This window comes from Oncorhynchus kisutch, linkage group LG4 (genome assembly GCF_002021735.2).
Source record: "Oncorhynchus kisutch isolate 150728-3 linkage group LG4, Okis_V2, whole genome shotgun sequence".
Taxonomy (NCBI): domain Eukaryota; kingdom Metazoa; phylum Chordata; class Actinopteri; order Salmoniformes; family Salmonidae; genus Oncorhynchus; species Oncorhynchus kisutch.
In genome coordinates, this window is record NC_034177.2 from 14,751,808 (window position 1) to 14,778,560 (window position 26,753).

The following is a 26,753-nucleotide window of genomic DNA, read 5'->3' on the forward strand; positions in this document are numbered from 1 at the left end:
CGGGGGTTGTCTTTGTCCTCTGGATATTACACCCGTCTTTCCTTCTAAAGCCAGGCATCGGGGCTGTTTCCATGGCGACTAGCCAATATGGTGGAAAGGGAAAAGGAAATAGACAATAGACAATAGACAATGTGCTGAAGAAAGGAGCTGGGAACATTATAAAGCCTTGTTAAAGCAGCAATGCCTTGTTCTGATTTGTCCACCCTGATTTATTTGCCATATTGAGAACGACTATCAGTGCCTATGGTGGCTCAATATACGTTTGATTAAAGACATCAATGGCCATCATTTAAAGTAACCTTTAAAGACAGAACATGGAAGCTTGTTATGGACACTAATGATGTTTGAAACCCAATGATTCAACAGTTTAGTTTGGTGTGACATATCCTCAGTGTGCTAGACCTCTCTGAACATGCAATCTGATTGTGTAAGACACCTGGGCCTCTTTTCACTACATAATTGAGAAACTCAATGTTCCCTGTAATTAAGAATAGATACTACACTCTTATAAATTAAGGTAACAGTTGAAATCAAATAAGGTTCTTTAGAATGATGCCATAGGGGAACATCAAAGGGGCATTTCACCACTGCTCTAGTTAACAATATTGGTGTTTCCAATTGATGTCAGAAATATAAAATGTGTCGCACCAGCCTTCGCTTTGGCTCTCCCTCCTGTCCAGCTCAGGTGTTTGGCATCCCCGGCCTTCTAGCTGCTGCCAAACATACTGCTGGCAAATGCCCTTCACTCATCAACCCCGGACTTGTCTCATCATCATTACATACACCTGGTTCCAATCCCCACTCTATCACTGTATATATACTCCCTCTGCCGTTTGTCTTTGTCGGTCATTGCAAATGTTACTTGTTTTCCTGAGAGGAATCTCGCCTACTTTTTCCTGACTGCTTTATATTTTGCACTTTGGGTTCACCCTGTGCTTTTTTGTTTATGAAGATATATATATACTTGTTATATATATACTTGTTCTCAACCAGCTGAGAACAAGTTCTCATTTAAAACTGCAACCTGGCGAAGATAAAGCAAAGCAGTGAGACAAAAAACAACAGCACCGAGTTACACATGGGATAAACAAAAGGGATAATGGGATAAATAGAAGTAATAAATATAACAGAAGTACAGTCAATAACAATTGAAAAATCTATATACAATGTGTGCAAATGGAGTAAGGAGGTAAGGCAATAAATAGGCCATAGTAGAGAAGTACAATTTAAAATGACAATTTAGCAAATTTAGCAAACACTGAAGTGATAGATGTGCAGATGATGATGTGCAAGTAGAAATACTGGTGTGCAAAAAAAAGTAAATATAAACAATATGGGGATGAGGTAGGTAGTTGGATGGGCTATTTACAGAAGGGCTGTGTACAGCTGCAGCGATCGGTGAGCTGCTCAGATAGCTAATGCTTAAAATTTTGAGCACAACAGCGTTTGGGTTTCGTCCCGCTTTGATCTATGGTGCTTTAAATAAACTCAGTAGTTCTAAACCTGCGACTGCCTCCTGCCTACTCCTCTCTACAACAGTGACAAAATGTCTGTGTTTGTATCCAGCGCTTTCAGCCAGCTAGGAACTGAAGACTCAACTGATGGGGATGCCTTGTCGTCGAACGTTGAAAGTGATGCTATTCCATCGAGTTTATCCTTCCCTTCAAAGAGGAAGGCATCTGATCAGCCAACATCAGCACAGCAGAATAGAGGGCAAGCTGCGAACTACATTTCTTTATCTAAACCAAAATATAGCTATCTAGCTTTCATAATACGCTGGCAAGGCATCCCAAAGCATGCCAATGTAATTAGCCAGCTGCTATCTGGCGATGCGATTTTAACTTTGCAAGCTAACATTAGCCTTCTCAGGTTACGTTAACTAACCATTAGCTAGCTAACGGACTACCTCAGATGCTAACGTGACTATATGCGTTCTATTTAGAGTCCAATCCCATCAACATTTGAAGAGGCTTCAACATCAAGCTCAGCACCAGGAACGAGTGTATGTCACCTGAAATCTACTAAATCTTTCCATGATGAGAAAATAAATATACTGGAACCAGGCATAAACATGGTCCACGTCTTGTCATAGTTGGTGTGTTTAAAATTAGGCTATAACATCGCCTAAACCAGTTACCGTTACCAACACAATAAGAGGTTCACCAGCTGAAGAATGTTCTGGAACCTGCCTGGAACATTCAACCAACACAACATCCATATTCAGTTAGACTGATGTTGTAGTATGGTATGGAATGCCTAATATGCTCATAACTGAATTGTGATATAGATATTTCTAGCTGTTGTATTTATTTAATGGTGTTTTATATATACATTTTTACAAGTGTACTGACAAGTTACACAATTTTTCCAGCTGCATCGGAAACTAATGAAGTGTTGACTTCAAATTCAAATAAAATGTTATTTGTCACATGCGCCAAATACAACAGTTGTAGACCTTACGGTGAAATGTTTACTTACAAGCCCTTAACCAACAATGCAGAGTATGAAAATATGTGCTAAATAAACTAAAGTAACACAATAAAATAAGAAAGTGGCTATATACAGGGGGAACCGGTACCGAGTCAATGTGCAGGGGTACGGGTTAGTTGAGGTAATTTTGGACACCGATTTGGCCGATGTTATTTTTTTCTTTTCTTACACCTTTATTTAATCTTTATTTAACTAGGGAAGTCAGTTAAGAAAACATTCTTATTTTCAATGATGGCCTAGGAACGGTGGGTTAACTGCCTCGTTCAGGGGCAGAACGACAGATTTGAACCTTGTCAGCTCAGGGGATTCAATCTTGCAAACCTTACAGTTAACTAGTCCAACACTCTAACCACCTGATTACATTGCACTCCACAAGGAGCCTGCCTGTTACGCGAATGCAGTAAGCCAAGGTAAGTTGCTAGCTAGCATTAAACTTATCTTATAAAAAACAATCAATCAATCATAATCACAAGTTAACTACACATGGTTGATGATATTACTAGTTTATCTAGCGTGTCCTGCGTTGGATATAATCGATGTGGTGCGTTTCGTTGCTCCAATGTGTACCTAACCATAAACATCAATGCCTTTCTTAAAATCAATACACAGAAGTATATATTTTTAAGCCTGCACATTTTGCTAAAAGAAATCCAGGTTAGCAGGCAATATTAACCAGGTGAAATTGTGTCACTTCTCTTGCGTTTATTGCACGCAGAGTCAGTGTATATGCAATAGTTTGGGCCGCCTAATTTGCCAGAATTTTACGTAATTATGACATAACACTTGCCAGTTGGTCAGCACATGCTCGCAGTACACGTCCTGGTAATCCGTCTGGCCCTGCCTGAAACACCCTGGAAAAACACTCCAAATAGTGTCTAGTGGTGAGGTTTCCCGTTAACCCTTTAAATGGGATGGTTATTTGAAGAACCATACAAAAATTAAAAGCTCCAAAGAACCATTATTGTTTCTACAATATTATGGAACCAATAATGGTTATTTTGATGTTTTTTGGGTGTTGAGCCTGATTTGCATATTTCCCATGGTGCATTTAGAGGAAATGTTAGAGTTAAAATGATCTATATATTGACAAGATATTGGACGGACCACTTTAACAATGCGATTAAATGTCTGCAAAGGTGGAAGACAGGCGGTAGCAGGCAGGAACATTCTAGCAACAATAGGGCAGACACACGTGAACAACAGGCACAACTCTGATATAAAATCGTTTTTCTGAAATTTGCCGGGATGCCATGTGCGTCCAAATATATCCTAAACAATCCTAAACACTTATGTTCTAAACAACCTTAACATTACCACACTTCTATTTGATCAAATAATCCCCTCTTAGCAAATTAGGAATTCAATTTTATGTTGACCAAATTCGACACTCTCATTGATCTTCAGGCAAAATATCGCCATGTCACGCAGACAAATTTTAGCCTCTCGGTTTGCTTCTTTCTCTCTGATACCACCCATTACTGTGTTTGGGGTCTTATGTATCAAGTGTCTCAGAGAAGGAATCTTGATCTAGCGTCTAAATAATCTGATTCAATATGATCTAAAAGGGAAAACTGATGCTAGCACTTTGATGACGCTTTTTGACTATGGCATAAGAGCAACGCAAGATGTACATTTTCCAAAAATTCCTAATCTTCTATTGTCCTCAACGTATGATTCATGACAGGATTCAGCCCTCTGTGAATATCAACATCCCAATATAATATATATGAATATAACATCCCAATCAACCAGTCATGTGGCTTTCACCCAAGTGAGATCCTAAGTGAATATGCTATCATTGCATTATTTAAGACGATACAATACATATTTCATAAGGCCTTATTTTGAGGGCCTAGTTTACCCTAATACAGTGGCCTGAAACTCACGGTTTGCAGGCCACATCAGGCCAGCAAGTCGCATTATACTGGCTTGCAAAGTGATGTGTAATTCCGATTGGAATCCAGCCAGAGTGGGGACAGCTAACATTTCAAATTTTTAAGAGTTAAGAAGACTAAGATAAGAGACTACATAAAGGATCTAAACTCTGCATCGTTGGGAAAGAGCTTGTAAGATTCTGAGTGGCGCAGCGGTCTAAGCCACTGCATCTCAGTGTTAGTGGTGTCACTACAGATCCTGGTTTGAATCCCTGCTGTATCACAACTGGCCATGTTTGGGAGTTCCATAAGGCGGCGCACAACCCAGCGTTGTCCAGTTCAGGGTTTGGGGTAGGCGGTCATTGTAAATAAGAATTTGTTCTTAACTGACTTGCCTAGTTAAATAAAGGTTCAAATAAAAATAAATAAAGCATTCAGTACAAAGTCCCTGATACTTGTTGAAACGTTCCCTGGCTTTCCCCACTGCAACAGGAGACCCCAAACCCAAAGCTCCTATTTCAATGAACAGCTTTTAGTTATGGAAATAAATATTTAATAATGAACATCTCTACAAATGTACATTTCAAACACAATTCACAAAAAATAGGACACAACATATTCACAACATACAAAGGAGTATGAACAGTCATAAACATAACAAATACATTCTATATAGGCTTTGATTTAAAAACAACAGCTTCTTTAATCACGTACCAAACCGGCTATAATATCCCACAGCAATAAAGAAAATGGTGTGGGACAAAAATACTCCATGCACATTGCACACATGCAAACACTTCTAGTAAGTGTCCACATTAAAGCTGGAATCCTTAATGGTGAAATTGCAACATCCGTTTGCGATATTACATCCACAAATAAGTTAATGCAAACAACAAACACTGTTTTTTTCCCCTGCAGCGGACATGATTGCACGCACGAAAGAACACCATTTTTTTTTACTACAACACTCCCCAGCTCTGCTTCGTCAACAAAATAAAAACAATAACAACAGCTGTGGGGGTGGACAGTGGCACTGTTTCCCCTATATACAAAAAAAGCTATGAGGCAAATACAGTTTACCTTGCTTCTCTATATTACATTACCACAATACCGACTTCACCTATTGTTGGGAAACCACCAACATACTGATATAACAAAGTTAATTTAAACTGTACATTTCAAATGCATTGTAATTAACTCATTAAACATTTCAACTTTTTATCACAGCAAATTACAAATGGTATAATTTTGTTTAAAAACATGTAACATATTGCATTCATCCAATAGTTGTGACACTTAGACATCAATGGGTTCAATGAAAGCTGCCAAGAAGTGAAAAAAGGAGCAAATGATAGTTAGTTGCAAACAGTTAGATTTATTAAACATTTGACTGACTTCTAGCTTAGGTTGAATAAAAATGAAAAACATCCAGAAGACCACATCTCCTTAAAGGTACTTCTCTTTTCCTCTTCCAGTAACATCCAAAGGTCATACGGCCTTATCGGCCATACCTCTCGTCTGTTCCCTCTCCACTCCAGGTAGGTCTGTCCCTTGGTATGCCTCTGCACACAGTGTAAAAGTCATTTTGCCTGAGGAACCACAAAACACTCACCGATGTGATACTCATACAGTACATGGTCATTTTGGTAGCACAAGTGGGGGCCACAATCTGGCTCTGGACCGCAGGTTTTAGACTCCTCTAGTCTATGCAGACCCGGGATTACACTTTGCCAGCTCATAGAAGCCCTTCCTCCTGGCTCTCCTCAGGTAGTCCAGGATTAGGCCCGTGGTGGTCACCATGATACCCACACAGACAGCAGGAATGACTACGTGGTTCCAGTCTGGTGAAGTACTGAAGTGCTTCTCTGGAGGCCAAGGGAAGAGGGGAAGAACAGGGAGACAGTGAGGACGAGACAGATTGGCTAACATTTTTGATTTTATGTTTCAACAGCATTCGAGTCCTCTTAAATGACACCAGTGTTTGTTATTGGTGGATGGAATTTCCTTGGCTTTTGCAAGCTTCACTGTTCTCAAACTACTGTACACTGTTGTCAGGTCTATCTCCGAGTTCACTGTTCCCAATTTCTCAGTTCAACATGGGGTTCAAAGTGGTTTCAAGTAACTGGTTTTATTGTGAATTATATTTCATATAATAATAACAAATATAATAATTATATTTGTGGTGAAGGGAAATAAAGAGCTCTCTTCCTGTTTCTTCTAGTATGCCAAGCTAAAGAGCGAACACTGAACCACATCACTCACCTATGACGTTAATGCTGAAGATCTCGGTCTCATAACCCAGGTCATTGGTAACATTCACCTGGTATAGGCCTGTATCATTGGGCGTAAGGTTAACCAGCAGGAAGTTCCCATCCGGGGAGTAGAGCTCTGTGCCATTATCCAGTTTCCTTAAAACCACAGCAGGTGGGGGGAAACTGACAGAGTGACAGCAGATGGTGACATTTTGGCCTTCCTGCACCTCAGCAGATGGATATATCAGGACTGTTGTGTTCCTAGGAGGTGCTGGACATAAGGAAAATAGAACACACATCAATGCTGAGGGAAGACAATTGAGAATTGAATTTTTTAAATTAATATAGTACAGTTATAGTCTGAAATACTGTACGACATTTAGTCTATTGGCAGTTTACAATGCAACATACAATATTTATATAAATGTATGTCGACACCCCACTGTCATAGGATGCCACATTTCCAACAAGCCAGTTCGTCAAATTTCTGCCCTGCTAGAGCTGTCCCGGTCATCTGGTAAGTGCTGTTATTGTGAAGTGGAAATGTCTAGGGGCAACAAAGGCTCAGCCACGAAGTGGTAGGCCACATAAGCTCACAGAACAGGACCGCAGAGTGCTGCGATAAAAATCGTCTGTCCTCGGTTGCAACACTCACTACCAAGTTCTAAACTGCCTCTGGATGCAACGTCAGCACAAGAACTGTTCGTCAGGAGCTTCATGAAATAGGTTTCCATGGCCGAGCAGCTACACACAAGCCTAAAATCACCATGCGCAATGTCAAGCATCGGCTGGAGTGGTGTAAATCTTGCCGCCGTTGGACTCTGGAGCAGTGGAAACGTGTTCTCTGGCGTGATGAATCACCATCTGGCAGTCCGACGGACAAATCTGGGTTTGGCGGATACAAGGAGAACGCTACCTGCCCCAATACATAGTGCTAACTATAAAGTTTGGTGGAGGAGGAATAATGGTCTGCGGCTGCTTTTCATGGTTCGGGCTAGGCCCCTTAGTTCCAGTGAAGGGAAATCTTAACGCAATAGCATACAATTATATTCGAAAAGATTCTGTGCCTCCAACTTTGTGGCAACGGATTGGGGAAGGCGCTTTCCTGTTTCAGCATGACAATGTCCCCATTCAAAAAGGCGAGGCGAGGACAATACAGAAATGGTTTCTCAAGATCAGTGTGGAAGAACTTGACTGGCCCGCACAGAGCCCTGACCTCAACCCCATCAAACACCTTTGGGATGAATTGTAACGCTGACTGCAAGCCAGGCCTAATCTCCCAACATCACTGCCCGACCTCACTAATGCTCTTGTGGCTGAATGGAAGCAAGTCCTCAGAGCTATGTTCCAACATCTAGTGGAAAGCCTTCCCTGAAGAGTGGAGGCTGTTATTGCAGCAAAAGGGGGACCAACTCCATATTAATGCCCATGATTTTGGAATGAGATTTTCATACAATTACTGTCTGTTACATTGTTGACTACTGAGCAAAATGTGTGAAACTACTGACAACAGTGTGTGAAATATCAATGAGGCATGTTCTATAGAACCCATTATCTAGAATGACTTTATGTCATTTCATGTGGTTGAGTTCCTGTGCAGTGTTAAGTGTGGTATAAGTGTGATATTCTATTTTGGTACAGTGTGACAACAGCTCAGCCAATGACGAACTTATAGAGCATGTTCTTAGATACTGACAGCTCCCCAGACGTGGAAAAAGTACTCAATTGTCATACATGAGTAAAAGTAAAGATACCTTAACAGAAAATGACTCAAGTAAAAGTCACCCAGTAAAATACTACTTGAGTAAAAGTCTAAAAGCATTTGGTTTTAAATATACTTAAGTATCAAAAGTAAAGGTATAAATAATTTCTAATTTCTTATATTAAGAAAAACACAATTTTCTGTCTTATTTTTTTTTTAAATGGATAGCCAGGCACACATTCCATCACTCAGACATAATTTACAAACAAAGCATTTGTGTTTAGTGAGTCCACCAGATCAGAGGCAGTAGGGATGACCAGGGTTGTTATCTTGATAAGTGTGAGAATTGGACAATCAAAATGTAAAAAGTACATTATTTTCTTTAGGAATGTAGAGAAGTAAAAGTTGGCAAAAATATAAGTAGTAAAGTACAGATACCAAAAAAAGTACTTAAATACTTTACACCACTGCAGCTGCCACATGATGATAGAACGGCCACACTCCAACAAATGAGAGCAAATAACAGACCATAAACAAGAAGCAACAACAAGAGATCTGTGGGTGTAGAGAACAGTGACTTCATTGAAGAAGCAAAAAAAAGCTAATCAGGGTTAGGGAAAGTTTACTGTTGTTGCCAGTATGAATCCGTGGGAGCGGAATAAAGACTTGATGTGGTGTGTTCTTGCCAGAAGCCTGGCACCCACCTTTGACTGTAATGTATGTGCTAGCTCGCTGGCTGCCGAGCTCATTGAAGGCCTCGCACCGGTAGAGAGCAGAGTCTGCTAGCAGGGCAGAGGAGAGGGTGAAGGAGGTGGAGGAGCCATTGCTGGACTGGAGTTCTATATCCTGGTCCTCAGAGAGTCTCCTCAGCACCATACGTCCCACCGGAACTCTGTCCGACAGGCAGGACACCGCCACGCTCTCCCCTTCCTTCACCTCATTGCCTGGGCTCACTGTGATGGTGGTTCCTCTGGGGGCATCTGCACAGCAAACATCAGACTCAGTTTAGGTTTATAAACACAGACATAGGTTATAAACCCTCACTACACAACTGCCATTCACACCTCAAGGACTGAAGTTCAACTTAGGATTCCCTAAGTTGAAGGCACCAAGGGGGTGGACAACCCACCATAAACACATGTGATTCAAGCAATTAACTGTTCATGGTCCTCCATTCAGAACACAATGTGTGGAATCCGGTGTGTTATAATGATGGGGCGGAACAAAATCCTGTACCACCTTGTGGCTCTCTAGGACCATCCCAATCCTTATCTACCCCACGGCCATAAAAAAGTTTATGTTTTTTTTTTCAGATTTCAATGATCTGTAAAACCACTTACAGTGGAGCTCCAGTACAGTCACTGCCTGCCTCTCTCTCCCACTCTGAGGGACTTCATCCATCTGAAGACTGACTCTGCAGGTGATCTGTCTGCCCTGGTCCTCCGGTCCAATCGAGAAAGAAAGCGTTGACGTCACATTCTGGAGTTCACTGGAATACTGTCCCATCTCGGAGGCTAGCTCGATTTCCCCATCAAGCCACTGGATCTGCAGGAGACTAGCTGGGTAGACGTTGGCTACCAAACAAAAAAAGATGCCAACACCGTGTTCCAGAAAGGGGCCAGTGTTCTCGATGATAGGGTCCGAGGGGAAAGCTGGGGGAGGAGAGAGAAATGGGTAGATTAAAATATTAAAATGTGACTAAAAGAAGCTGAGACCAGATAGAGATGTGAGCGAGTTAGTCAGGCATGTTGAATGGTAGACTCTTCACTTTGAAGGTTCAAAGATGTGGTGTTTCAAATCCTAATGTTGGGACCTGACAAATTCCCATAAGATACCGTTTTTTTTAATGACTTCCAGTAAGGGAGGCATTAATCCACACAACTTGTGAAACATCCCTCTGAATATAATCGTGGGTCAAAGACCTGGAATACAGCAACCCTTACCCCCTTCAACACAATGACATTCACATCTAGGAAATATGAAATGTCTTCACTTCAGTGACCCTGGAGTGTATTTATTATTCTTCACTTCTTGGTGATCCCTCTCCCACATTGAACCAGACTACTGATCCCAGTGCAATCCGACAAAAGCAAACTGGACCTCTGCCCATGTTATGTGGGAGAGCAGCATGAGGGATCATTCAAGCTTTAAGTCCTACGTTTGGTTTCATAAGAGGAGGAGTATTCTTCTAACCTCCTACAAAGCGTCACTGAACTCTTTCCAAGTCAGTGAAGTGAACCTAAGCATTACCCAAAACTGAGCAAAACAGTTACTGTATCAACATAAACGTGTAGAATTTAATGTGGCCATGGTACCACTGAAGAAGTGTAAGGCAAAAAAACACACAACCCCAACTAACTTTGTTTTCAACTGGACATTTCCAATTAACCTTGAATTCATCGTATCAATCTGGCATTGGACTTCTGTAAAAAGATGGCTGATGCAAAGCACGTTTCAAAGCAAATACATTGACCTAAACCAAGCCATCTTCCTGATGATGTACAGTGGCAAGAAAAAGTATGTGAACCCTTTGGAATTACCTGGATTTCTGCATAAATTGGTCATCAAATTTGATCTGATCTTCATCTAAGTCAAGACATTTTACAAACATAGTGTGCTTAAACTAATAACACACAAATGATTGTATTTTTCTTGTCTATATTGAATACATAATTTAAACATTCACAGCGTAGGTTGGAAAAAGTTAGTGAACCTCTAGGCTAATGACTTCTCCAAAAGCTAATTGGGGGTCAGGAGTCAGCTAACCTGGAGTCCAATCAATGAGACGAGATTGGAAATGTTGGTTAGAGCTGCCTTGCCCTATAAAAACCACTCACAAAATTTGAGTTTGCTATTCACAAGAAGCATTGCCTGATGTGAACCATGCCTCGAACAAAAGAGATCTCAGAAGACCTAAGATTTAAGAATTGTTGACATGAATAAAGCTTGAAAGGGTTACCAAAGTATCTCTAAAAGCCTTGATATTCATGAGTCCCAGGTAAGACAAATTGTCTATAAATGGAGAAAGTTCAACACTGTTGCTACTCTCCCTAGGAGTTGCCGTCCTGCAAAGGTGACTGCAAAGCACAGCGCAGAATGTTCAATGAGGTTAAGAAGAGTCCTAGAGTGTCAGGTAAAGACTTATAGAGATCTCTAGAACATGCTAGCATCTCTGTTGATGAGTAAGATATGTAAAACTCTAAACAAGAATGGTGTTCATGGGAGGACACCACGGAAGAAGCCACTGCTGTTCATCTGAAATTTGCAAAAGTGCACCTAGATGTTCCAAAATATTCTGTGGACAGATGAAACTACAATTGAGTTGTTTGGAAGGAACACACAACACTATGTGTGGATAAAAAAAAGGCACAGAACACCAACATCAAAACCTCATCCCAACTGTAAAGTATGGTGGAGCTGCTTTGCTGCCTTAGGGCCTGGACAGCTTGTTACCATCGACAGGAAAATGATTTCCCAAGTTTATTAAGACATTTTGCAAGAGAATGTTAGGCTATCTGTCTGCCAATTGAAGCTCAACAGAAGTTGGGAGATGCAACAGGACAATGACCCAAAACACAGAAGTAAATCAACAACAGAATGGCTTCAACATAAGAAAATACACCTTCTGGAGTGGCCCAGTCAGAGTCCTGACCTCAACCCGATTGAGATGCTGTCGCATGACCTCAAGAGAGCAGTTCACACCAGACATCCCAAGAATATTGCTGAACTGAAACAGTTTTGTAAAGCGGAATGGTCCAACATTTCTCCAGACCGTTATGCAGGTCTGATCCTCAACTACAGAAAACGTTTGGTTGAGGTTATTGCTGCCAAAGGAGGGTCAACCAGTTATTAAATCCCTGGGTTCACATACTTTTCCCACCCTGCACTGTGAATGTTTACACATGTTCAATAAAGACATGAAAACATATAATTGTTTGTGTTATTAGTTTAAGCAGTCTGTGTTTGTCTATTGTTGCGACCTAGATGAAGATCAGATCCAATTTTATGACCAATTTATGCAGAAATCCAGGTATTTCCAAAGGGTGCACATACCTTTTCTTGCCACTGTATCGTATACTCACAGAAGACCTTGACCTCAGCGTGCTTGGCCTTGATGACAGAGCCACACTTGGCCTCACAGGTGTAGGCTTGCTCGTTGATCAGCCCAAGTGGGCCCAGGTAGAGCTGGGAGAGGGAGTCCTGGGTGTGTGCACGGCTATGGACCGACATGTCCAGCATGCTCCTCCAGTAGAAGGCTGGCTGGGGACAGCCCCAAGCCCGGCAGGAGAGCACCAGGTTGGATCCCATCTCAGCCGTCACCCCCACATCCATCGCCACCTCCAGGGGATACTCTGAGAGAATAAAACCACAGGAGAGAGGATAGATGGCGTTGCAGTTTCTATGCCCAGTTCAATTGAATAGAGAGAAATTCAGTTCAATTTGATTCTGTTCCGTTTTGGAAAAATTCTGTTCAGTTAATTGAGTTAAATTAAAACTACTATCCTGCAAGAAAAGCTCTTAGCAAAATCAAATATCTCTACATCTTAATCTACAACAGAAAAAACAAGGCAAACATTACAGTGTATTAAGAAGAGTAAACACACATCACAAAGTAAAGTTTCATCACAAAAATAATCTGATGGGTAACACAATGAACATTTTGCCAGAGCCCTCCACTCCACATGATCATCACCAATAGTATTAGAAACATGTACTTTATTTATCAGATTCTCTTATCCAGAGCAACTTACAGGAGCAATTATGGTTACATGCCTTGCTCAAGGGCACATCAGCAGCTCCTGTACTTATCTCATCTTACCTGGAGGTGTGAAGCCTATCCTCAGAGTGAAAATAGCAGCAATCCACATTGGAGAGTCTCTCAAATGTCTGTATGAGTGTGAACAGATCATTTACTATTTCTGCTATCTGCTATGCCACTGTTCTATGGCTCTTCTACCCAGAGGGGAACCTACTGGCTTGGTGACGCAACACTGTTTGCTCCCCAGAGAATGTGGGTTATCAGTAAGTTTACTAAGACAAATTCCCCTTTTACGATAGAACATGCCTCTTACCTGTACATTACTAAAGTAACATTCTGTTCATTCTTATAGTTCAACTGAAGGACAACCACCCAGACATACTGGTGACCTTTTTGCAGAACAACAGGGCATACTGTATTTAGGTTACATTTTACATTGAAATATATTATACAACTACTTTGGTAATTATGTGTAATACACTGTATCAAGGCAACTATTTTGAAAAATAATTTGGCCAGTTTCCATTATTAGAATCCTGCCCTTGTTTAATGTACAAATCTGAAATTACATAATTCGACTCTGGTAACTAAAGTAGTTATAGTAACTACTGTGCAAAAGCATAAAGTCAACTTAAAATGTAATATTACCCAAATGTTTAAAAAAATCTCACCTTCAACAGAGAGCAAGGCGCTGACCTTCTGACTGCCATGTTCATTGAAGGCCTGGCACTGGTAGAGAGCAGAGTCTGCTAGCAGGGCAGAGGAGAGGGTGAAGGAGGTGGAGAAGCCGTTGCTGGACTGGAGTTCTACTTCCTGGTCCTCAGAGAGTCTCCTCAGCACCATACGTACCACCGGAGCTCCGTCCGACAGGCAGGACACCGTCACGCTCTCCCCTTCCTTCACCTCACTGGCTGGGCTCACTGTGATGGTGGTGTTGGTTGGGGGAGCTGCCAGAAAGGAAATCATCCAGGATGGAGAGCACAAGACAAAACTTTAGCTTGCTAGTTTAGACATTGTTTTATTGAGATTTCTCCTCCAAACATACTTTTTAGACAAAGCAATAAAGATTACCCCTAAATATTAAACTATCTAGTGACACCAAACAGTAATGATCCAAAATACAAAACTAAGGGGAAATTCAAAGTCATCCTACCTTGAACAATGATGTTCACGCTGGCTGTGATGTTTCCAATGGTGTTGCTCACCACACACTCATATTGACCAGCATCCACCAGTGTCATCTCTGTAAGGACAAGCTCCTCGCTCTGCCCCACAATAACAGCCTGTCCATCTGGACCAATGGCCTTCCACTGTGTATCTGGTCTGGGGTTCCCTTCAGCATGGCATGACAACGTGAGACTGGAGCCAACTCTCACAGCAGTCGGCTCAGATATTGATATATTCTGTGGCGCATCTGGAGAAAATAAAGAATACATTTTTGATGTGGTTGTTGTAGGTAGGTCTCAATCTAATCCTTATTCATGACTCAAATTCCATTGCATTCCATTGAGACATTGTTAATTGCTAAACTGCGCATGGTAAGTGTATCATTTGAAAATCAAAAGATGATTTGTTGCCATTATGAAAGTTAAGTTCCAAATGTTTCCAAACTCTATAGTAGTTCAATTGCACCAGTTGTCCTGGGGAAGTCCTGGGTGTGTGATTTTCCTTTTGTGAGGGTGGAGACAGAACTCTCAATTTCTAACATATATAAACAGAAATTAATCACACAGCTGACCAAATTCTGCAAGATTTTACACTGGGTTAACAGAGATTACCCGTTGTCTAACATTTATACTTTAGTAACTTACAAAGCACTGTGAGAGATACGGTGGTTTCCTTGGTCTTCTCTTCATCAGGCACACCATCCTGATCGTGAGAGGCTCTGCATGTGATGCTTGTCTCTTTGTCCTCTGGGGTTGGCGTGAACCTGTAGGTAGATACAACGGACTCTGCGTCTGTCTGGAGCATGCTGTCTCCTCGCAGCCACTCAAGTCGCAGGTGCTCCACGGGATAAGCATCTATCACCTCACATGTCAGAGTGTTGGACTGGCCCAAGAGAAGATGGTCGTAGCCTGATATGACAGGTGCCTCTGGAAATGCTGTAATATCAAATGTCGATCGTAGGGCAGCTACACATGTTTGAAATTGAAATTGGTAGACCTCCTTTCAACATGTACAGTGCCTTCAGAAAGTATTTATACTCCTTGACTTATTCTACATTTTGTTGTTACAGCCTGAAATCAAAATTGATTAAATAGATTTTTTTTACCACCCATCTACACACAATAACCCATAATGGCAAAATGAAAACATGTTTTTAGATAGTTTAGCACATCTATTGAAACTAAAATGCATCTCTAATTTACCTAAGTAATACATGTTAGAATCACTGTCGCCAGTGATTATATCAGTTTTGAGTCTTTCTGGGTAAGTGTTTAAGAGCTTTGCACACCTGAATTGTACAGTATGTGTACATTATATAAAAAGTATTAAAACTGGTTGTTCATTGCTAGACAGCCATTTTCAATTCTTGCCATAGACTTTCAAGCTGATTTAAGTAAAAACTGTAACTAGTCCACCTAGGAACATTCAATGACATCTTGGTAAGCAACTCCAGTGTATATTTGCCTTGTTTTTTATGTTCTTGTCCTACTGAAAGGTGAATTTGTCTCCCAGTGTCTGTTGAAAAGCAGACTGAAACAGGTTTTCCTCTAAGATTTTGCCTGTGCTTAGCTCTATTCCATTTATGTGTATTCATAAAAACTCTGTAGGCCTTGCCGGTGACATGACAAGCAAACCCATAACATGATGCAGCCACCACCATGCTTGAAAATGTGACTCAGTGATGTGTTGGATTTGCCCCAGACGTTATGCTTTGTATTCAAGAAGTAAAGTACATTTCTTTGCCACATATTTTGCAGTTTTACTTTAGTGCCTTCTTTCAAACAGGATGCATGCTTTGGAATATTTGTATTCTGTTCAGGCTTCCTTCTTTTCACTCTGTCATTTAGGTTTGTATTGTGGAGTAACTACAATGTAACTCCTCAGTTTTCTCCTATCACAGCTATTAAACTCTGTAACTGTTTTTATGGGGTATTGTGTGTCAGTCAGTGACACCAAACCCACATTTAATCCATTTTAAATTCAGGCTGTAACAAAACAAAATGTGGAAAAGTCAAGGGGTGCAAATACTTTCTGAAGTCACTGTAGAACTGATTCAATTGGACTGATTCAATTCCCTAATGAATTAAGTTACATACGGCTGACTTTATAATACGTTGTGTGATTATTAAAGTATTAATAAACAATTTATTGATCCATTCATATTTCATTTATAAGCATTCATGTGCATTTTATATTGGCTAATTACAATGGTTTATGATGGCTTACTGAATCAAGTTTAATGAACTTACAGTACACTTTGACAACCACACGCTGTTGTTTGTTCAATGCTCCGCAACTGACTTTGCAGAGAAGTATGTCATCATGTACTGTCATCACAGGGTCAAAGGCCGCCACGGATTCCGATCCTGAGGTGTGTATTTTAGCAAACATGGGCTTATCCCCCAGCAAAGCCCAGGACATAGTAACCTTTTCGTTACAATCCTTCACCGAACATCGCAGCTCCTGCCTATCACCAACTCTGAAAAATGCACTCTTTGGTTTTAGCTCCACATGAAATGCAAAGGCTGAAATGTAAAATAAGAATGAATTAGAATTCCCATTCATAATCAATAACACATAACGGTAGCTATAAAGTAGTCTAAGGAACGTTGAGGTCATGACAGTCAATTATTAGTCATAAGGTAGGCCTATTAGTAAATTATAATATTTAGCCTACTATGGCTGCATATGTAAATATCGTCAAGTACAATACTGACATTTTCTGATTAGTTCACATCACAAGCCTACCCATAATCATATTAAAATGCATGAAACACAGTAGGCTTCCTACAGTATATAGATTGAAGACAAGTCACACTGATTTTAAAGTATAAATCTGTTGGAATGATAGAAATATAAGCTTACCTGTTACTGGTAGTATCACTATCCATAACAGAGACATTGAGCTAGAATGTAAATTTCCTTAGTCCTCCTTTGTTATGCTGTGGATGTTGTGTCTGGTCTGCCCAGTGTCCAGATCCAGAGCCTGTGGATTTATCACTTGTAATAGGGGGGATACAAACAGGGGGAAAATATATATTTAAAACACCCCCTTAAAATACCAAGGATGAATTCCCCCACTCTTTGAGTGGCCTCTAGTCTCGGTCTCTGTCTCTCTCTCTCTCTCGCTCTTCTTTCTCTCTCTCTTTGTCTGGTTTGGTTGTGAATGACAACCCCCTCTGCTGGTTTAAATGGAACACAAGATGGTTTCCTTTAAAACATGATTAAATTATCTTTTAGCAGAGGAGCAAGATATTTGGGATCCCTCTGAAAATCACAGACATGATATGTTAACTAACATAGACATGTTCCATATTTATGTATTTTATCTGTCTGGTTGCCTGCCTGCCTGCCAAGTATTTTTTTAAATTGAATTTAACCAGACAAGTCTTATTTACAATGACAGCCTCTCCTAACCCGGATGACGCTGGGCCAATTGCACAATATGACTCCCGATCACGGCCAGTTGTGATACAGCCAGGGATTGAACCAGGGCCTGCAGTGATGCCACTAGCACTGAGATGCAGTGCCTTAGACCACTGCACCATTAGGGAGCCTAAATATATACAACACGTATTGAGCTAAATTAAATCTCCATTAACATAAATATGTGTAGGCTATCTCTATGGTTTACCACCTAAATGCAGCATTAAGTATACCCATAGCAATATAACTAGAATATATTTCTAGGACAACACCAATGCATCTGAGGATATAGATGTCCATGTGATGAGACCAGTCGGATTTACAGACCAGTATCCTCTCATATACAGTGCATTCAGAAAGTATTCAGATCCCTTGACATTTTCCACATTTTGCTACGTTACAGAGTTATTCTAAAATTGAATCCATAGTTCGCCCCTCATCAATCTACACACAATATCCCATAATGACCAAGCAAAAACAGGTTTTTAGAAATTTTTGTAAATCTATTAAAAATACAAATCTGAAATATCACATTTACATAAGTATTCAGAACCTTTACTCAGTACTTTGTTGAAGCAGCTTTGGCAGCGATTACAGCCTTGAGTCCTCTTGGGTATGACGCTACAAGCTTGGCACACCTGTGTTTGGGGAGTTTATCCCATTCTTCTCTGCAGATCCTCTCAAGTCCTGTCAGGTTGGATAGGGAGTGTCGCTGCACAGCTCTTTTAAGGTTTCTCCAGAGATGTTTGATCGGGTTCAAGTCCGGGCTCTGGCTGGGCCACTCAAGGACATTCAGAGACTTTTTCCGAAGCCATTCCTGCGTTATCTTGGCTGTGTGCTTAGGGTCATTGTCCTTTTGGAAGGTGAACCTTCACCCTAGTCTGAGGTCAAGAACACTCTGGAGCAGGTTTTCATCAAGGATCTCTCTGTAGTTTGCTCTGTTCATCTTTCTCCATCCTGACTGGTCTCGCAGTCCCTGCCACTGAAAAACATCCCTACAGCATGATGCTGCCACCACCATGCTTCACTGGATAACAGCTGCACCCCACCCCCAAATTACTTCCCGCGGCTATGGTCAGGCGCCTTTTGGATCGTATGAAATTGCTGTGGTATCTCAATGAGATTTCAGGGGTGCTGGAGGGTGTGGAAGAGCACTGCCCTGGTATAGAATGTACACTCTAAATCAGTCTTACTTGTTGAAAAACAGACACAGAGAGAGTCTAGTACACAGAGTGCTCCGTGTTCATCAATTTTAATAATAACTTTTAGCTAGCTGAGTGCACAAAGTTTCTTCAGGAATGTCCTTTTCTTGTTGTTTTGTTTTAAAATCTCACCCCTCTTCAAGAGGGTCACTACGCTCCAGATCGCCTTATGTGCTCAGAGGTCCTTGATGAGGATCTATCCCATCAATACCCCATGATCTATTTTAAATGTAAGACTATGTTGCATATTTAAAATTAAATTGGTGACTATGGAAACAAATAGAAATGTGATTAACAATATTTTCAATATCCAACTTTATCCTCTGCCTTTTTATCCTCTAGTTTTTCTTGGAGAAAAGATATAAAACACATTGATTGCAATCTGGTATGAAACAATCAGAAGCAAAACGAAGGACCTCTTGGACTTCCTTGAATTGTTGTTATATCTGGATTACTATTCATATCAGGGAAATCTTCTTGCTTCAAAACATTACAAAAATATAACAAGTGTGTGTTTGAGGTGGGGGAGAAGGGCACCGATCATATTTGCAATAGAGATGGTATAGCATTACAGTAAAACCCATACACAACCTATGTTGTAGACTTTCTGGAAAGGTTCAAATCCTTCCATTGAACACAAGCATTCCATTTATTTCCGTTTGATTGTTAAGAACAACCTGTTATCTTCACAATATACACTGAGTGTTCAAAACATTAGGAATATCTTCCTAATATTGAGTTGTACCCCCCTTTTCCCTCAGAACATCCTCAATTCTTGCGGGACTGAGTGGCGAGCGGTCAAAGGCACTGCATCTCAGTGCTAGAGGCATCACTAGATGTTCGATCCCGGGCTGTATCACAGCCAGACATTGAATATCCCTTTGAGCATGGTGAAGTTTTTAATCACACTTTGGATGGTGTTAGGTTCTAACTTTTCAGAGTAAATAACTCACGGACACTAGAGAAGCTTAACCAAGTTTAATTCTTCCCAAAGGGTCATTACAGCTGTATTTCTCACCATCACAATTATATATACCCCACTATAGACACTCCTCCGGCTCTCCAATCCTTACATCTTATGGTTCCACAGGAAGAGAGTAATAGGGTAATAAACCCTTATTACTCCCTTCAGGGGATCTGATCTGACCTCAACCCCTCCTTCGCCTAATCCACAGATATCCATCTGCTCCCCTATAGCAATCCTATGATCTCCTCCCGTACACACAACACATTCCAAAGCCATGTCTTTCTACAGAAAACAATTAACTTCTGACATAAAACCCAGTCTCTTTCACTCCTTATATTCAATGCTTATGATCATTTATTTAATATCTCAATGTTCAGAGTTCATCCCGAATCCAACAATGGTGTATCAATACACCCAGTCACTACAAATATACAGGCTTCCTTCCTAACTCAGAGTTTAATGGCTGTGATAAGAGAAAACTGAGGATGGATCAACAACTCCAAAATACTAACCTAAATGACAGAGGGAAAAGCAGGAAGTCTGTACAGAATAAACATTTTCCAAAACATGCATCCTGTCTGCAAAAAGGTGCTAAATTAAAACTGAAAAACATGTGGTAAAGAAATTAACTTCATGTCCTGAATACATAGCGTTATGTTTGGGGCAAATCCAACACAAAACATCACTAAGTACCACTCTTCCTATTTTCAAGCATTGTGGTAGCTGCATCATGTTATGGGTATGCTTGTAATCAGTAAGGACTAGGGAGTGTTTTGGGTTAAAAAGAAATGAAATAGAGTTAAGCACAAGCAAAACCCTAGAGGAAAACCTGGTTCAGTCTGCATTCCAACAGATACTGGGAGTCAAATTCACCTTTCAGCAGGACAATAACCTAAAAACAAGGCCAAATATACACTGCAGTTGCTTACCAAGACAACATTGAATATTCCTGGGTGCCCTAGTTAGAGTTTGGACTTAAATCGGCTTTAAAAAAAACTAGTTATTCTATTTTGAATTCAGGCTGTAACACAACAAAATGTGGAATACATTATTAAGGGGTATGAATACTTTCTGAAAGTACTGTATATTAATCGCTGTTAAACTCTGCTGTATGAATTGATAATAAGGCACTCTGGTTGAGACCATCTGAATGGCTCCGGATTAGATCCCACACAGTGAGGTGATTTAAGGTAGCATCACTTCAGCCATTTAGCTAACATGAATCCTGCCACGATGCCTCCTGTGATTCCGCTGACAAGACTGCCAGCCACTGCACCCACCATCTGAGTGAACACCTTAGACTCGGGCTCCGCTGCAGGCACAACAGAGGGACACCACAGTTACATAACATGGCATTTTAGGGAATGTAGTACAAGTAGTGCAAAAGCCTGTATTACTAAGCCGTTTAAAGATGTGGAACTGGCAATATGAACAGCAGTAAGGTTTGACTGGTTAGTCTCCATGTAGAAACCTCCACGTTTCCTTTTTACAAATGACTATCAATCTATAAATCAGTTCTCTTTAACCACTTAATTCCTTGATAGCATTTTCTATTTACTTATACCAGGGCTCTCCAACCCTGTTCCTGGAGAGATACCGGCCTCTAGGTTTTCACTCTAAACTAGCACACCTGATTCTAATAATTAACTGGTTGATAAACTGAACCAGTTAGTTACAACTGAGGTTGAATTGAAAACGGGACAGGAGCTCTCCAAGAAGAAGGTTGGAAAGTCTTGACTTATACATAGACTGGTAATTTTGTGAATCAATATACATTTATTGATGGAGGAAATCATTACAAGGCAGCAAATATGACAACACACGGGTGGCTATTACGTACCTTGAACAGAGGCGGTATAGAATGCTCTCTCTGTATTCCCACTGTGGTGAATCACTCTACACTCATAGATGCCTTGGTGGTGCTCTTGGAAGTTATCTATGATTAAATGGCTGTTTGTAACCATGGCCTCCTTGGGTAGGGCCATATCTGGGATTCTGGTCCAGATGTACTGTTTGGCTTTGGGGTACATGTCTGACAAGCAGGTAAGGTTCAGCTGAACCCCATAGGAAATGGCCTGCAGTGGGAAGGACTGGATACTTGTGTTTGCTGGTCCGTCTGCAAAGATCAAACAAATGTTGTTAAAAATGCATAGATAATATGAAAGTATATACACTGAACAAAAATGGTATATTTCAATTTCAAAGATTTAGCTCAGTTACAGTTCATATAAGGAAATCAGTCAACTGAAATAAATTCATTAGGCCCTAATCTATGGATTTCACATGACTGGGAATACAGTTGTGCATCTGTTGGTCACAAATACCTTAAAAAAAGGTAGGGATGTGGATAAGAAAACCAGACAGTATCTGTGTGACCACCATTTGTCTCATGCAGTGCGACACATCTTGTTTGCATATAGTTGATTAGGCTGTTGATTGTGGCTTGTTGTCCCACTCCTCTTCAATGGTTGTGCAAAATTGCTGGATCTTGGTGGGAACTGGAACACGCTGTCGTACACGCCAATCCAGAGCATTCCAAACATGCTCAATGGGTGACATGTCTGGTGAGTATGCAGACCATGAAATAATTGGGACATTTTCAGCTTCCAGGAATTGTGTACCGATCCTTGCGACATGGGGCCGTGCATTATCATGCTGAAACATGAGGTGATGGCGACGGATGAATGGCACGACAATGGGCTTCAGGATCTTGTCACATTATCTCTGTGCATTCAAATTGCCATCGACAAAATGCAATTGTGTTCGTTGTCCGTAGCTTATGCTTTCCCATACCATAACCCCACTGCCACCATGGGGCACTCTGTTCACAACGTTGACATAAGCAAACCGCTCGCCCACACGTCTGCCATCTACCCCATACAGTAGAAACCGGGATTAATCCGTAAAGAGCACAAATCTCCAGCATGCATCGAAGGTGAGCATTTGCCCACTGAAGTCGGTTATTTGAACATCTTGGCCATGTTCTGTTATAATCTCCACCCGGCACAGCCAGAAGAGGACTGGCCACCCCACATAGCCTGGTTCCTCTCTAGGTTTCTTCCTAGGTTTTGGCCTTTCTAGGGAGTTTTTCCTAGCCACCGTGCTTCTACACCTGCATTGCTTGCTGTTTGGGGTTTTAGGCTGGGTTTCTGTACAGCACTTTGAGATATCAGCTGATGTACGAAGGGCTATATAAATAAATTTGATTTGATTTGATTTTGATTTGATTTGGTTACGGGGCCGAACTGCAGTCAGGTCAAGACCCTGGTGAAGATGACAAGCACGCAGATGAGCTTCCCTGATATGGTTTCTGACAGTTTGCACAGAAATTCTTTGGTTGTGCAAACCCACAGTTTCATCAGCTGTCCGGGTGGCTGGTCTCAGATGATCCCGCAGGTAAAGAAGACGGATATGGAGGTCCTGGGCTGGCGTGGTTACACGTGGTCTGCGGTTGTGAGGCTGGTTGGACATACTGCCAAATTACCTAAAACTATATTGGAGGTGGCTTGCAGTATAGAAATTAACATTAAATTATCTGGAAACAGCTCTGATGGACATTCCCGCAGTCTGTGTTGCCGATTGCACGCTCCCTTAAAACTTGAGACATCTGTGGCATTGTGTTGTGTGACAAAAGTGTACATTTGAGTGGCCTTTTATTGTCATAAAACATGGGACCAACACTTTACATGTTGTGTTTACATTTTTGTTGAGTACAGATGTCAAAATGCTGTCATTTGTAAATGCAAATAGTACAATTATGAATCAAACGATGATGCGGACACGGTCAACCACTCACCACTGCGACCTGTATGCTCTAGACAGCTGGCCCTCGCTACATATTCATCGCCAGACCCACTGGCTCCAGGTCATCTATAAGTCTATGCTAGGTAAAGCTCCGCCTTATCTCAGCTCACTGGTGACGATAACAACACCCACCCGTAGCACTCGCTCCAGCAGGTATATCTCACTGGTCATTCCCAAAGCCAACACCTCTTTGGCTGCCTTTCCTTCCAGTTCTCTGCTGCCAATGACTGGAACGAATTGCAAAAATCGCTGAAGCTGGAGACTTATATTTCCCTCACTAACTTTAAACATCAGCTATCTGAGCAGTTAACCGATCGCTGCAGCTGTACATAGCCCATCTGTAAATAACCCACCCAATCTACCTACCTCATCCCCATATTGTTTTTATTTACTTTTCTGCTCTTTTACACACCATTATTTCTACTTGCACATCACGATCTGCACATCTGTCACTCCAGTGTTAATATGCTAAATTGTAATTACTTCCCTACTATGGCCTATTTATTGCCTTACCTCCTGACGCCATTTGCACACACTGTATATAGACTTTATTTTTTTTTCTATTGTGTTATTGACTGTACGCTTGTTTATTCCATGTGTAACTCTGTTTTGTTGTCTGTGTCACACTGCTTTGCTTTGCTTTATTTTGGCCAGGTCGCAGTTGTAAATGAGAACTTGTTCTCAACTGGCCTACCTGGTTAAATAAAGGTGAAAAAAAGACATTGTCATAACAATTAGCGTGGGCATATTATTACAGTTCCAGTACCATCAGATAATGTATCTTAAGCTTAGCAATGTGGAACCCCTGCTTGTTGGCCCCTGGCTAAAGTAGTTAGTAGAACACTTACATTGCACCTCCAGTTTCATCTCTTCCTTTGCCTCGGACACCATGTTCTTGGCCACACACTGGTAAACCCCTTGGTTGCTGCGGTGTAGCCGGCCCGTGACATTTCCTTGTGCATGTCGATGCAGATTCTTGGGCCACAGCTCCCCTTTTCTCTCCCACTCAATAGTAGGGGTGGGGTTGCCGTCACTTCTACAGCTCATCACCACTTCCTCCTCTTCCATCCCAGATGAGGTTGCACTGATGTTGATCTTAGGTGCATCTGGAACACAACAACACATTACTATGAGATATCTGAGGACATATCATATTATCATATTGCTTCAGGATCTATCTGATCCTGTCTGATCTACATGAGTGCCCAGGGAGTGGCGCCTTGAGGGCGATTAGTAATTCAGCATAAGTCAAACAGTTCAATATCTCAAGGATTAAGTGTACTGTACTGCCATCAAGGTTGGAAGGAGGCATCTTTGAACACAGTGAATAATTTCGGTAACACTCTACCGAGAGCATCCAGGTACAATGGTTTCTAACCTGTTAAAAGCATGTAGGAGCCTTTATAATGTCTTATAACAAGTCTTATTTGCTATGTTTCTCTATGTGTAACATTTTCTGACATCCCAAACTGGCTGGTATTTTAGTCCAGATCATTAGGATTATAAGACATTATAAAGGGGTTCAAACATACTCATGACAAGTCTTACACTGCATAGCTGCATCATAATGCATTATACATGGATGCTTTCAGTAATGTGTTAGCATTATTTATTCACAAACTAACTAGGGACTATCACTAAGACACCGTATACCCATTCTGAAGTGAATCGGAATTGTAATAAGGTACTCACAGTGTATGTCGAGACAGTAAGAAACCTGTTTTGAGTTATTTCTCATGTCTGCTTTCACTTCACAGGTCAGACTCTTCCCAGTATAGTCCCTCAGGGCAGTAAGAGTCAGTGTGTCCGACACGTTAGCTGCATCCAAAGTCTCCTGAGTTTCATCTTTAAGAAGTTCGCTTCCTAGATACCAGCTTATGTGGACACTGTCAACGTGGTCAAATGCATCAACACTGCATGTTACATCACAAGCCACATTTTCCGTCAAAATACTTGGCATCACCAACACAGGTTGACTAAAAGCTTTAAAATCAGAGAGAAGTTGATGGAGAGTGATTTTGCTCTTTCACACGATGGCAAAACAAGTTATTTAGGCCTTGGCTAAAGTAGACTAGCATTAATAATTTACAGTGTAAATATGTCAAACTATTCAAGACATTACTCAAGGCATTGACAGTAGTTTTTGAGGTTATGTCATCACATGCTACAATTATTCTACTTACCATAGACAGTCATCTTGACAGATTTTAGTTTTTTCTCTGAACTGCCATCGCACTTTGCATCACAGGTATATCGACCCGCATCCTCAATCTTCACGTTGGAAAATTTGAGGGTGCTGTTTTTGGTTCGCACACGATCAGAGTCAGTAGTAGCTCTTGTCCAGCTGAACTGTGGTGTCTTACAACTACCAACGCAAGCACAGGTGAACTGGAAGGCTGAACCTGCTAGCACAAATACCTCATTTCCACGAGGTGATATGGCGACTTCTTCTATCTGACTACAGACTACAAAACAACAAGACATACATTAATTGAATACATAAAATATCCAAAGCATAAATGGAATTAATAATATGAATTTATTGATCAGAGAAAATATGTTTACCTGTGACATGGAAGAAGGCACACAGTTGAAGAAGTTGCATCTTTTTCATATCCAGTTAGAATATTGAGCTTGAATGTAAAGTTTTGCTGCAGAGCTTGGCCACTCGATGTGCAAGGTATCCTCCCTTTACTTTAAAAAGACTGGACATTCCAGGATTCTGATGCCAAAAAGGGCTAAGCTAGATCTTTTCCTGTTATTATGGGCTCCTTAAGTCATTTCCAAATGGAAATAATGATGGTGACAGGAAACCGTGTGTGTGTGTGTGTGTGTGTGTGTGTGTGAAAGTGATGATAAAGAAGCCCCTAGTCTCCTGTAATGGCCAGATGTGACACAAAGTTTTGCACTTAAAAATGTTGCTTTATTAAAATGAACACAAACTGATTTACAATTAGCATATAACACTATTACAACCATGGTCCATAAAACAGTATATTGAAAAATACATGAAACTAGACAAACTAGTGTTATACACAATGTTGTTACAAATATTTTACTAATTTGTTGAGTGTGCTTCCAGTTGACAGTGTATTCCATAATGGACCTAC

The 26,753-nt window shown here is 40.9% G+C and overlaps 1 protein-coding gene across 2 annotated transcripts; it reads right to left on the reverse strand.

The window, feature by feature from the left end:
- Positions 1 to 5,512: 5,512 nt before the first annotated feature.
- Positions 5,513 to 26,469, reverse strand: LOC109889081 (vascular cell adhesion protein 1). Of its 2 annotated transcripts, XM_020480253.2 has the most exons (15): positions 26,209 to 26,469; positions 25,827 to 26,108; positions 25,336 to 25,529; positions 24,492 to 24,749; positions 21,680 to 21,955; positions 17,110 to 21,151; positions 16,494 to 16,769; positions 14,889 to 15,179; positions 14,231 to 14,491; positions 13,749 to 14,024; positions 12,401 to 12,670; positions 9,659 to 9,970; positions 9,023 to 9,298; positions 6,627 to 6,887; positions 5,513 to 6,229 (listed from the first exon to the last, which is right to left on the reverse strand). In XM_020480253.2, the coding sequence occupies exons 6-15, from the start codon at positions 17,144 to 17,146 to the stop codon at positions 6,069 to 6,071; spliced, it is 2,421 nt and encodes an 806-aa protein (XP_020335842.1). In that variant the 5' UTR covers positions 17,147 to 21,151; positions 21,680 to 21,955; positions 24,492 to 24,749; positions 25,336 to 25,529; positions 25,827 to 26,108; positions 26,209 to 26,469; the 3' UTR covers positions 5,513 to 6,068. The 2 variants fall into 2 exon arrangements, with proteins under 2 accessions (XP_020335842.1, XP_020335841.1); XM_020480252.2 differs by lacking the exons at positions 21,680 to 21,955; positions 24,492 to 24,749; positions 25,336 to 25,529; positions 25,827 to 26,108; positions 26,209 to 26,469 and having other exon boundaries at positions 14,889 to 15,209; positions 17,110 to 18,080.
- Positions 26,470 to 26,753: the final 284 nt, after the last annotated feature.